Source organism: Chlorocebus sabaeus, chromosome 15, assembly GCF_047675955.1.
Source record: "Chlorocebus sabaeus isolate Y175 chromosome 15, mChlSab1.0.hap1, whole genome shotgun sequence".
Classification (NCBI taxonomy): domain Eukaryota; kingdom Metazoa; phylum Chordata; class Mammalia; order Primates; family Cercopithecidae; genus Chlorocebus; species Chlorocebus sabaeus.
In genome coordinates this window covers 48,836,399-48,850,777 of record NC_132918.1, presented here as the reverse complement: position 1 = coordinate 48,850,777, position 14,379 = coordinate 48,836,399, and the positions used below count along the sequence as shown (strand labels likewise).

General features: G+C 37.1%; 1 protein-coding gene across 2 annotated transcripts in view; it reads right to left on the bottom strand.

Annotated features, from left to right (window-relative positions):
• The window catches only part of GK5 (glycerol kinase 5), a 73,504-nt gene that overhangs the window by 52,705 nt on the left and 6,420 nt on the right, over window positions 1–14,379 (bottom strand). For both annotated transcript variants that reach the window (XM_008008862.3, XM_008008865.3), the window contains exons 2-4: window positions 10,651–10,744; window positions 8,520–8,595; window positions 1,429–1,522 (exon numbers count right to left, since the gene is read on the bottom strand). In XM_008008862.3, the coding sequence (XP_008007053.1) occupies window positions 1,429–1,522; window positions 8,520–8,595; window positions 10,651–10,744 (264 nt within the window). The remainder of the gene's footprint in view (window positions 1–1,428; window positions 1,523–8,519; window positions 8,596–10,650; window positions 10,745–14,379) is intronic.

Below are 14,379 nucleotides of genomic sequence, written 5' to 3'. Positions count from 1 at the left end.
AGATTCTGGCAAAATTGTTTCACTTATGCATTGCTATTACATTCTATAATATATTCATATTTGTTTTATATTAAATTAATATCATCAAATACTTATCAAGTAAAACTGATGCTCTAGACACTCCCCTGGGCTCCATCTGGTACCAGTACACTAGCAGAGAAGGCATTTAACTGTGAGGCGTTAGAAGTATTAAAATAATTAATATGGGCCAAGCGTGGTGGCTCACGCCTGTAATCCCAGCACTTTGGGAGGCCAAGGCAGGTGGATCATCAGGTCAGGAGATCGAGACCATCCTGACTAATACAGTGAAACCTCGTCTCTATTAAAAATACAAAAAATTAGCTGGGCATGGTGGCACATGCCTGTAGTCCCAGCTACTTGGGAGGCTGAGGCAGGAGAATCACGTGAACCCAGGAGGCAGAGGTTGCAGTGAGCCGAGATCACGCCACTGCACTCCAGCGTGGGCGACAGAGCAAGACTCCATCTAAAAATAAATAAATAAAAATAAAATAAAATAAAATAAAATAATTAATGTGGAATATTGATTATGACATAAAATACTGTAGGTCTGACACCATTTAAAGAGCTGGAAAACTGTGTTTACCCTTTGATTCGGTAATCTCACATTCAGGAGTGAGGGCAAATTTGAGACAAATAACAGAAGAACAGATGATTTCATGATGTTGCTATTGTCACTGTCACCATCATCATTGTCATTTACTGATGCCTACTATGTATCAGGCATAATTTGGTGTTATTGGCTTTGAGACAGGATCTCACTGTGTCACCTAGACAGAGTGCCCTGGAGTGCAGTGGCAATCACTGCAGCCTCGAACTCCTGGGCTCAAACAATCCCCTCACTGCAGCCTACCAAGCAGCAGGGTCTACAGGTCCATACCACCATGTTCAGCTAATTTTGCATTATTTGTAGAGATGAGGTCTTAGCATATTGCCCAAGCTGGTCTTGAACTTCTGGCCTCAAGCAATCCCCCTGCCTCAGCCTTCCAAAGTGTTGAGATTACAGGCGCGAGCCATCACGCCTGTAATAAGAGCTTGTAATAGTCTGCTAGTTATCTATAATATCTCAATATCCATCCTGAGCTTTTATGAAAGATGAAATTTGGGCACTTCATTCTTCTAGTCTGTATCTTTTCCATTTCTCAAGAACAGAAACACAAATTCTCACTAACATGTGAAACTCTGGTCCACCACAAACCTCCTTAGAACTTCCTGAGGTACAAGTATCGAAGTCTACCACATACACCTTTGATTGACTATTATTAAACTTCACTGGAATGGGGAGTGTGTGCATATGTCTTCTTAATGTCCTAAAACAAAATAGGTGGGAAATAATACAATTAAGTCTACAATTAAGGGACATTTACAGAAAAACAAAATAATATCCAAATCACAGAAGAAATAGATTACCTTCATTAGAAGAGAATTATTCCAAGATTTTACAAGTTCAGCAGCTCTTAAGTCTTGCCAACTTATAAAGTTGTGAAAATGATTTCCTGTTTTCCTAGAAAGAATAAAACAGTATTTTGAGACCCAGCATAAATCAGAGACTATGTTAAAGATGTGCCATAAGAGAAAACAAAATTAGAGGCCATACTATAATTGCAAAGTATAATTTAGTTAGATGTGCCTTTCTGAATGATTTCTTCTGGATTTTATAAGTTGAACCAACACTGCACAACAATTATGTGACATATAGTATGAAATGTATATACTTCCAATACCAAAACTAACTAAGGAAAAGGCCTTTGAAGACCTGCTCTACACACTTTAAAGGCAGATTTTTTAAAAGCCAATGCTATTCCCCTTTATTGCACTTATCCTGATACACATAATCCAATAAAAACCTCTGACCTGTGGAAGAGCTGAAATATTGCCTGAGCCTAGTTCTACACCAGTTAACTTTAGGATTGGCTTAGCCATTGGCAACCTAACATGCTTACCAAAATCTCTCCAATAAATAGAAATTCAATAAACCTTGGGTCAATACTACAATAAAAGTACAGAGCTAAGAAATACAGAAGTAAAAAAAAAAAAAAAAAAAAAAAAAATCATTTTTCCTTTGAGGCTCCTGCAAATCAACCACTGGCATCTACCAATCAACATCCAAGTCAAGCTTGCTTTCTACCCCAACGCCAGGCCTCCTCCTGTGTGACTTGAACCATGGTTCAATTACTAAGACTCGTTCTCTACTCTACTTAAGCATTCCACACCCAAGGTTATATCCTCGCCTTTACATGTTCTACCACTGAAAGTCTAATGTTCCAGTATTAGTCAGCACATAGGAATAAAAGTTTTCAGTTTTCTCAATCTTACTCCTTAAACACCTGGCCTTCCAACTCACTGCAACCTTTAATCCCTCAAACATTCCCTTTTCTTCCGACCAACCACTTCTAACTTTGGTTACTTTCCCAGATCCCATGGTCTATTACTTTAACTAACAGCTTGCCATTGCACTCTCTAATACTTAACTTAAAAAAAAAAAATTGTGGCAAAATATACATAATATGAGATTTACCATTTTACCTATTTTACATGTACAATTCAGTAGCAGTAAGTACATTCACAACATTGTGCAACCATCACCACTGTTTCTAAAACTCTCATCACCCCAAAGAGAAGCTCTGTAACAATTAGGAAATCATTCCCCATTCCTTCCTCATCCCATCCCTTATAGCCCCTATTCTATTTTCAGTCTCTCTACATTTGCCTATTCCAGGTAGATCATATATAAGTAGAATTATACAATATTTGTTCTTTTATATTTGGCTTACTTCACTTAGTATAATGTTTTCTAGATTGATCCATGTTGTAGCATGTATCAGAACTTTATTCCATTTTATGGCTGAACAATATTTCACTGTATTTATATACTACATATTGTTTATCACTTCATCCGTTGGTACACACTTGGGTTCTTTCTACCCTTTGGCTATTGTGATTACTGCTGCTTTAATACTGGTGTGAAGTATCTGTTTGAGTCTTTGTTTTCAATTTTTTTTAGGTATATACCCAGGCGTGGAACTGCTGGGTCATATAGTAATTCTATGTTTCTTTTTGAGGAACTGGCAAACTGTTTTCCACAGTCATTGCACAATTTTACATTTCTACCAACAATGTACGAGGGTTCCAATTTTTCCAAATCCTCACCAGCACTTATCTTTCTTTTTTAAAAATTATCACCATTCTAGTGGATGTGAAGTGGTATCTCATTATGGTTTTAATTTGCAATTCCCTAATTACTAATGACATTGAGCATCTCTGTGTGTGCTTACTGACCATCTGTATATTACTGAAGTCCTTTGTCCATTTATTAACTGAGTTGTTGTTTTCTTGTTGTTGAATTGTAGGAATTATTTACATATTCTAGATATTAATCCCTTACTAGGGATTAGGGATTAATATGTTACATGCTTGGAGGTTACAGTTTGCAAATATTTTCTCCCATTCCATGAGTTGTCTTTTCACTCTGTTGATAGGGTCCTGTTTTTTACCTTTATTAATGGAAATTGCAACATTTACCTAGATCATGAGCATGTTACTTCTCTTCCCTTTAGAAATCCAAATGGTCACCATTATCATAAGTACAAATCAGAGGAGTGATTTCCTATTGTTTTATTCCTCCATCTTGGATGAAATTACAAACCAAACCTACCAAGATGCACACCTTCCATGTTACATGCTGCAGGTGGTTTTCTGAAGTCTAACTGCACATTAGATATCAATGATTAAAGTTTTTCAGACATATTTTTAAAATGCAAATTTCACATTATATCAAATTAATTTTAACATAGCTTACTTATTATTTATAATTAAATTTAGGGTAATTTTTCTACTTTGGAGAGTTCCAATAGTTAAGAAAACTGAAAAATTAATCATCATAAACAGATGAAAAAATAAATGTCCTTTGATATATAAAGTCCAATGTATCTATTTTTTATTTCGTTAACTATGCTTTTGATGTCATTTAAGGAATCACTGCCAAATGAAAGTCATGATGATGATTTTCTCCTGTTTTCTTCTAAGAGTTTTTAGTTTAGAGTTAAAGCTTTTACATTTAGGTCTTTGATGCATTTTGGGGTTCATTTTTGTAAACAGTATTAGGTAAGGGTCCAATTTAATTCTTTTGCATGTGAATGTTCAGTTTTCCCAGCACTATTTGTTGAAAAAACTATTCTTTTTCCACTGGCTGGTCTTAGCACCTTTGTCAAAGATCAGATTGTGTTTGATAAAGATAAAATCTATTGATATATAATTATTCAGACCCATTCTATAATAACACATACTTATACACTTAAATCTGATGTTCAATAACTGGTTTCAGCAAATATTTATAAGGCAATTTGTACCAGGAGTTGGGTACACAGCTATGAACAGACACACATAGCACTTTTGCTCTTATGACTGTACTTTCTAGCAGGGAATTTAAACAAATAATTACTCAGTTGCTCACTTACAGCCGGAATACGCCCTATAAAGGATAAATAGAGGTGCCATGAGAGTATTCAACAGATGGCCCCTGCGTGGTGGTCAGGGAAGGCTTGAGAAATGACAATGGATCTTAGCTCTGAAGGATGAGAAGGAATCAGAAGTATGAACATTCCCAACAAAATGTGCTATATGTTCAAAGGTCCTAGAGCAAGATGAAGCATGTCTTAGAGGAACTGAAAAGCTAGTGTGACTGAAGAACAATGAGGGGGAGAGAGAAAAATCACAAGATGAAAGTGACCTCATTAATTTATAACATGGAACAAGACAATCTAGAATACTGATTTTCAAGTAATAGCATATATTCTAATATTCACTCAGCATTGACTTGGGTTTATCTCTATCAACAATACAAGGAAAAATGAAGGAAAAGTGTAAATGGCAATACTGTAAATTAATTGTCTTAAATCCTTCTAACACTTTACACCATACTGTGGCTCTTAATATATTTTATGTCATAAGTAGTTGGTATGACTCATTGACGTAAGTATCAAATACTACAATAAAAATCTATTTTGTGCAATGGGAATATAGAGTAATTTGTGTACCTACATAATGAGATTGTAAATTAGGGCTGGTATTCTTATTCATCTGTATATGCAGTGCAGCCCCCAGCATGGTGCATTACTCCCTGTGAGCCCTCAAACAGTTAAGAGTGAATCCCGGTTCCCGTGACTCACAGTTTGTGTTGCTAATTGGCACACACCCTGATCTGAAGTTAGCTGGCAGAAATCTCCCTCAAGAGACACAGTAACTAAAGAAACAAAACAGCTCGCGATTTTTTTTTTAGAACAAAAGGAATTTAAAAGAACAAAAATGGAAGTGATATCAGTTAGAGTTATTTTAGAAAGCAGGCTAAACACACCACTTTTTGAATATATTGGAAAAAAAGCTTAACCTGAAGAACATGAAGAAAGTTCAAAGACTGAAAAAAGTTAGTAAGTTTCCTGGTTCCTAAAGGGGGGATGGGGGGAGAGACAAGGAGAAAAACAGAAACAAAGTTCAAAGTTTTAGACCTCCTGACAGCAACTGTGAGGAAAATAATGTTTCTACGGCCATGAGGGCAGAAATGCACCATAGATGCAGGAGGAAAAAAACAACAAGCTGGGAGGAGGAGCTGCTGGCCAGGATTGGAACGAACAATAGGTTTTTCCACAGGGTCTAGTCTGTCTCCCCTTTTCTCTCACAAATGAACAAGAAGTGCTTCTGGTTGGCCCTGCGTTGTGCCCATCTGTGTTGTGTCCCCGCTGTTTGCTAGGGCTCTTGTGGAATCTGTCAGCATCATACACCACATTGGCTCCCTGGGGCCCAATGAGCAGAATACGCTCCATTATTTTAATGCAAAAGAAGCACAAAGCCTTCCAGTTTTTTTTCAAAAAATATCCACTATTGCAGTTTCCACAAGCAAAGAATGTTACCAAGACTCATGAAAGAATACAAACATTTCAAAAAAGAAAAAAGGACAGCCAAGATAAAAAAAACTCACAGTGAATTGTTTTAGGAAGAAGACGTATCCTTCTACAACAACACCACCACCAGTAAGGAAAGTGAACTGTCTTGAAATCTAACTCTTCTATTCCTTCTAACGGTGATGTATAGTCCTAGCATCAGACAAAAACTTTGCTTCCTAATATTCTGACCTTCCTGTCATGAGTGATATGGTAGCCAGGTCCTGATGAAAGCAATCACTGGGGCCAATGGCCAAGTGAATGTGACACATCCAATCAGTTCTTTCCCTGAGAACACTCCTCCCTCCACTTTCATCCATCCACTTCTCAGGTTAGCGTCAGTCCTGCTTTGCTGGCTTTTTCTTCCCTGACTCACTTTAAATTTGGTGGGGGGGAACCCACAGTCCAAATCCTTAGCTTGCTCTTCTTTTCTTCACATAATCTCTACCAGAGAACACATTATTTTTTGAAACTTCATCTACACCAATGGTTCCAAACTGGGGGTGTCCCCAGGGGACATTTAGCAATGTTTTGAGACATTTGTGGTTTGTACAAATGGTGGTGAGGTGGGCTGGGGTGCTACTGACATCTAGTGGGTAGAGGCCAGGGATGCTGCTAAACATCTGCAACACCACAGGACAGTCCCTACCACAGTGAATTGTTTAGTTCAAAATGTCAACAGTGTTACTAAGATTAGATACCTTATGTGTACAGGTAAGTTTAATTCATTCATCCCTTCATCTGACAATATACTACTATTTAAGATTTATTTAAGATTTGCCATAACCAAGGACAGTGCCAGGGGGTGGAGTAGGCACAGAAGAACTGTAGATGTAGGCATCAATCTGAGATGCATCATGCCGTGAAAAAAAAGAGTACTGGGCCGAGCATGGTGGGTCACGCCTGTAATCCCAGCGCTTTGGGACACCAAGGCAGGCAGATCACTTGAGGTTCAGAGTTCAAGAACAGCCTAGGCAACATGGTGAGACTCCATCTCTATAAAAATTTTAAAAATTAGCCAGCCATAGTGTGGTACACACCTATAGTCCTAGCTACTTGGGAGGCTGATGTGGGAGGATCCCTTGAGCCCAGGAGTTCGAGGCTGCAGTGAGCTATGATCATGTCACTGCACTCCAGCCTGGGTAGCAAAGTGAAGACCTCGTCCCCCAAAAATGAAAATAAAAAGAAACTATCTGACGGAGATGTGCTATGCCTCAGTCCAAATTAAACCAATGTTCTAGTCACCTCTGCGATATCTCCACATTTACATGTCCAAAACCAAACATTTTATCATTTCTCCTTCTATCTACTCTACTACCCAACCCATTCCTCCTTATATTCTCTATGATTTCTATCAAACAGCCCAAACATCAAGGCCACCACTATCGGTAAATTCAAATTTCTTATTCTTGCCTAATACTGAATTAGAAGCCAAGTCTTTGTGATTTCACCCTGATTATATTTTTCAGATTCATCTTTTCTCCCTCTGCTCACTTTTCTTTCCCACTGCCCAAACTCAAGATGTCCTTTGGAGCCTAATGCTTTAACAAAGACACATTTTACAATGGTGTGTGTGGGTACGTGGTGGGGGTGTTTAGGAGGAGGGAATGTGGGTGTGTGTTTAAACCAAGAAACAGAGAAATACATGCTAGCTGGGGGAGGTGGCTGAGGTGGGAGAATTGCTTGACCCCAGGAATTGGAGACCTGCTTGGCAATAGGGTGAAACCCCGTCTCTACAAAAAAACAAAAAAAATTAGCCAGGCATAGTGAAGTGCACTTGTAGTCCCAGCCACTCGAGAGGTTAAGGCAAGAGGATCACCTGAGCCTGGGAAGTTGAGGCTGTAGTGAGCTGTAATCATGCCACTACACTCCAGCCTGGGGGACAGAATAAGACCCTGTCTTAGGAAAAAATAAAAAGAAAGAAACATGTTGAAGGCAATGTGGGGATAGTGTAAAGAACACATGCTTCTGAGTCAAAAAGATAATTTAGAATCTTGGCTCTATTTGCTCACTGAGCAACATTGAACAACTTGTTTCTCTGTAAAAACAGGTATGATGCCTAAACTGTAAGTTTGTTGTAAGGATAATGGAACTTGGGATTGTCACAGGTGTTTACTATACAGTAGCTATTATGATATTATAACAGTGTTTAGTGTATATATGCCTCATATGCTATAGACAAATATTAAATTTAGAGTAGACTGAAAATATAAACCATAAGCACAGTATTGTGTTTCTGAAATTTGTGAGCTTCCTCTGACTCTTTAGGTATAAGTTAATGTTTTAGATCTTCGATCTAGGCTTGTTTGAAAGCTAACTTACCCAAAAGAAAGAAATGGATAATTTTAATGACAGTAAATCTTTTTGTGGTTATTTTTTTATATAAGTCAAGCTCAAATTACATGCAGCAAGCATATAAGCCAGAAAGCAGGCCCATTTCATCCCTCTTAACCAAACAAAACTATTTCTCAATTCACAAAGTTAAAACTCCCCAGAGACTTCATAACAGTGTACTCACTGTGGCATGAACCCAGCAGTAGGGTGCTTATCACGAAATGTACTTACTTGTTCCACGTAATAAAAGTTCCTCTCTGTGTTGAAATGCCAAGACCAACAATTTGATTCATCTGTATTCCTGCAGCTAAAAGTAAAGATGGATAAAACACATGTTTTAAAGCCAGTGATATTTTTCTTTACAATATTACAATATGGAAAAAAAAATCCAATGTAATCTTTAAGAAAAATACCTGGGTTTAGCATTCTAACAAAACAACTGGAATTAATAAATAAAGCATTACTAAGATGATTCTGCAGAATTTTTTTTTTTTTACTTGAAGAAAACAAAGGTTGTTTCTTGTTTTACTGTTTTTTGTTTTGAGACAAAGTGTCACTCTGTTGCCCAGGCTGGAGTGCAGTGGGGCAATCTTGGCTCACTGCAACCTCTGCCTCCTGGGTTCAAGCAATTCTCATGCCTCAGCCTCCCAAGTAGCTGGGATTACAGGCGTGCACCACCACGCCTGGCTAATTTTTTGTATTTTTAGTAGAGATGGGGTTTCACCATGTTGGCCGGCCTGGTCTCAAACTCCTGACCCTGGGTGATCCACCTACCTTGGCCTCTCAAAGTGCTGGGATTACAGGTGTGAGCCACTGTGCCTGGCCTTAAAGGTTGTTTCTTAATAACAAAGTAGCTTTTTTTGTTTTAGGTGTTGGGAAAAAAACAAATACTATGCAAAGTATGTCAGATTTATTTTTTCTTGGTAATAATAAGATTGGCTCTTAATGTAAGCAATGGTCAATCACAATAGAAGCTGGTTAATGACAATAAAGGAAAACTCTCAAGGAAAGTAGTATAATTATTGAAGCTGAGACCTTATTTTCAACACAAACCGAGGCCAGGATGCAAATAAAAATATTGACTTTTTGGTCCAAATTTCTTAAAATATAGCAACTCGAGTATTTTTTGTGATATTCTTTAAAAATCTATTTATCCCACTGGGAAAATCTGGGACAACTTCAATTTGAGCACTGAGGAAAACACATCAACCCCCATATAGTATTCTAAAGTTATTCAACCTGAATCTAACTGGGAGGAAACAATCAGACAACCTCAAAATGAGGGACACTCTACTAAACTGGCTTGTACTTTTGAAAACTGTCATAAGAATGTGCTCTAGATGAAAGGAGCACATTCAATGTCATAAAGATGTGCTCTAGATGAAAGGAGCCTAAGCCGACTGACAGCTAAATGCAGTGCCTCCTCTTTGGCTGGGTTCTAGATTGAAAAAATAAGTTTTTTCGTTTTTTGTTTTCACTAAGACAAGAGAGAATATTGAAGACAGAGTATTAGAAAACAGTACTGTGTTAATGTTATACTTCCTGAGTGTGGTAATTGCATTGTGGTTATAGGAGAAAATACTCCTTTCCTATGGTTCAGAAAGAAAAAAGTTTGCAGAAAATGGTAAACATTACAAAATATGTTTGAATCTACAAGAAAGATATACAAGAGTTTACTGTACTATTCTTGCAACTTTTGTATAGACTTTGAAATATTTCAAACCAAAAAGATGAGAAGAAGCAATTCAGCCAGAAAAATGAAGTAAAAGATCTTTTAGAATTTACATTTGCAAGTAATCTTTGCCATGTTCTCAAGCAAGGTTGCCATTTCAATGTTTTGAGATGTTTTCAATGTCTAAGAATGTTTCTAACATTCTTAAAGAACTAAGACTTAGACGATAGCTTTGGCCAGGAGAGCACTTTATGTCAAGTGACCAGAAAAAAACAAAAACTTATTTTACAATAAAAATAACTCAGTTGTAAACTCATGAGAGTAGAAACTATACAGTGTAACTTTTGTTTATAATCCTCTGGTATTTTGTGCTTAACAGGAAATCAAAACAGCACTAGCTATAACCTGGAATGAGGAAATGGTGAGCATTTACATTACAGCTGAAAAGAGACAAACCAGAGGACACAGCAGATGTTACCTTTCCCTGACAAAGGAGTTCACTGTGAATTACAAATTTCCCTTGAAAAATACTGGGAAACTGTAATCCCCATAAAATACTACACATACACACACACACACACACACACATATATAAAAATTAGGAACACCACAACTACAGAAGCCTGAGGAAAACTCTTATTACAAAAAAAAAATCATAAAGATTATTGTTATTTTTATAAATCCAATTACCTTTGACTGCTTCTTTTATTACGGCAACAAATTGAATCCAAAGAACATCAGGATCAATTTCTACCCAGCCAATTTGAGGATAAAGATTTTCTACCTATTGAGGAAAAGAAGATTTAGTAAAAACAGCATTAGATCAAGTCAGTAGTATGGGTATTTGGGTCTCAAAACTACTGGTTAAAATAATTAATATGATTTTATTATCTAATTAATTTTTATTAAAATTGAAAAAACACATATATAAAATAACAAAGGACTACATGCCAACATCAAAATAGCAGTAACTCATGAGTTCACAGAAGATTTTAGCTTTGTTTATCTCTACTTTTATTTTCTAAGTTTTCTACAAGGTATGTTTTTAAAATAAGACAAAAGGCTTTTAAAAATTAAAAATAAATTTTAAAAAAAGTGAATTCCAGTTCAGACCATGATAGAGTAAGCACACTCCACCCTGTCTCTTCCACTAAATACAAATGTAACACCTGGACAGAATCCATGGAGCAGCTATTGTGGACTCTTAAAAAGTATATTGCAGCAGGTGGACTGCAGGAAGTAGATAAGAATTCAGGTACCATGGAACTGGTGGTGAGTTTCCCATTTTTCTTCTGAAATCCCCTGGCTTAGACTCAAGACATCCTGAAAACCAGAACTGGGAACTAGGGCACAGAGGAAGCGCCAGAAGCAGCTCTACTGTTTTGGCTCAAAGAATGAGAAAGCAAACTCCTAACACTCAGAGGAAATGGCAGAGATCTCCCATTTTTCTTTTTTCCCTTGTCTCCATACTTTTGTACTCACACAATCCTGCAGCAGTGGCAGCAGCAGTTAATAGTGGTATCAGTGCATCTCAACAGGTACCTAAAATCCCGAGGAAGGTGAAACTTCCTCTCCAATCAGATGAGTGGTGACCCAAGAGGGTGTGGTCAACCCTATGGCTTTTTTCTCTGTGTGTTTCTGCAGCCTAACCCCAGACGTACCCAGCCCAATGGGGTAAGAAAAGCCCCAGCTTTTTGGCCAGGAACCACAAGGGGAGGTTCAGAGAATCAAAAAGTACCAGGGCCGTCTCAGAGACGGAGGAGCTTGGAAAAGATACCACAGAAAGTTGTGTATGAACTCTTAGGCTCACCCCAAAGCTGCACTCATATGGATGTAATTCTAGACATTATACCAAAGATATTAAGAACAGAACTAAAGGACAGACCACTGCCCAGGTCCCAGACTAACTACTAGGTTGCACACACACAGGGCAGATCCAAATAGTACTGCCAAGATTTTGAAAACAAATCTGACATTGAAACTGCAGTCCACAGAAGACTTAATTTGTAGCCTGAACCCAACCACAATACCTGCCAGAAGAAAAACAACAAAATTCCTCATAGGATTTATAAAACCCCCAGGGTCTTTTAACGTAATATTCAAAATTTCTAGGATACAATCCAAAACTACAAGGTATATGAAGAACCTGAAAAATCTAACTCATATTGGAAAAGATAATCAAGAAATGCCAATGCCAAGATGACACAGATATCTGATAGACAGTCTAAAGCAGCTATTAGGAAAATACTCCAAGAGGAGTGAATACACTTGCAACAAATGGAAAGACAGAAAGTCTCAGCAAAGGTAACTGCAGTAATCATTTAACTACATATGTGTATATCAAGGTCAGTATATCAAGACATCATGAAGAATGCCTTAAATATATCCCATTTTAAAAAGAAAGAAAAAAGAAATTCATGAAAGACGTAAAAAAGAAAATTTTAGAATTGAAAAATGTACTGATCAAAATTTAAAACTTACTGGATGGGCTCAATAGCAGAAGGGAGATAGAAGAAAATGAAAAAACTTGAAGACAGATCAATAGAAATTATCTGCACAACAGAAAGAAAAAAGATTGGAGGGAAAAAAAAGAACAAAGCCCCAGGGACATACCAAAGGTCTAATATTTGTTTAATCAGGGGTCTCCAAAGATGAAAAGAAAGAGTTCAGAGCAGAAAAAAACATTACTTGAGGGAAGAAACAGTGCTAAAAGCTGCCCAAGTTCAGTGAAACCTATATATTCAAGAGGCTCAGAAAACCTTTACTAAATGAACCCAAAGCATTACACACCCAGATATCATAATTAAAATGTGGAAAACTAAAAGCAAAGAAAAAAGTTTGAAACCAGAAACTTCACATATACAGAACAAAAATTTAAATAACTGTGGATTTCTCATCAGTACCATGAAAGCCAGAAATAAGTGGCTCAACATTTACAGTATGCTAAAAGAACCGCCATCTCATATTTCTATAACAAAATCCCAACAGGATTTTTTGTAGATTCTAAAATTTATACTAGGCAAAAACACTAAAATAGCCAAAACAATGTTGAAACAGAATAAAGTCAGAGAGGAAAAAAAAGAATAAAGTTAGAGGCACACTACCCAATTTCAAGACTTACTATAAAGCTACAGTAATCAAAATAGTATGCTATTGGCATAAAACTGACACATAGGTCAATGGAACAGAATAGAGAGTCCAGAAATAGACTCACAAATATGACTAGTTGACTTTCAACAAAAGTACAGAGGCAATTCCGTGGAGAAAAGATAGTTTTTTCAACAAATGGTGTTGTAACAAGTGGACATCCATATGCAAAAAAAAAAAAAAAAAAAATTTCAGGCCAGGCATGGTGGCTCACGCCTGTAATCCCAGCACTTTGAGAGGCCAAGGCGGGCAGACTGCCTAAGCTCAGGAGTTCGCAACCAGCTTGGGCAACACAGTGAAACCCCATCTCTACTAAAAAAAAAAATAAAAAAATAAAATAGTCGGCGTGGCAGCAGCACCCTACGTAGTCCCAGCTACTCATGAGGCTGAGGCAGGAGAACTGCTTGACCCCGGGAGGCGCAGGTTGCAATGAGCCAAGATCCAACCACTGCACTCCAGCCTGGGCGACAGAGCAAGGCTCCATCTCAAGAAAAAAAAAAAGAAAAAATCAACCTCAACCCAAACTTTACAACTTACAAAAACTAACTCAAAATGGATCAAGATATAAATGTAAAATGTAAAACTATAAAATGTTTAGAAGAAAACGCAAGAGAAAATCCTTGTGACTTGGTGTTAGGCAAAGAGTTCTTAGAACACCAAAAGTATAATTCATATAACAAAAAATTGATAAATTGGACTTCATCAAAGTTAAAAACACTTGTTCTACAAAAGATACTGTTAAGAAAATAAAAAGACAAAAGCACAGACTGGTAGAAAATATGTGCAAATCACATACCCAACACAGGACTAATATCCAGAATATATAAACAAAATTTCAAAACTCAACAGTAAGAAAATAAAGAACTCAATTTAAAAATGGGCAAAAGACTTCAAGCACTCCACCAAAGAAAACATATGGATTCCAAATATGTACATGAAGACAGATATTCAGCATCATTAGCCATTAGAGAAATGCAAGTCAAATCAAATAAGTAAAGTTTTAAAAACTAATGATACCAAGTATTGATGAGGACGTGGAACAACTGGAACTCTGATACATTGTTGGTGAGAATGCAAAATGGTATGGTCACTCTGAACACTCTGAATCTCTTATTAAGTTAAACGTTCACTTACCATATAACCTAGCAATCCCACTCCTAGGTATTTATCCTAGAGAAATTTACCCTATAAGGTTGTACATAGGACTGGTTCAAAGTTTTTTAATGTTCCCTTTAAAATCTGTACACTAATGTTTATAGCAGCTCTATTCAT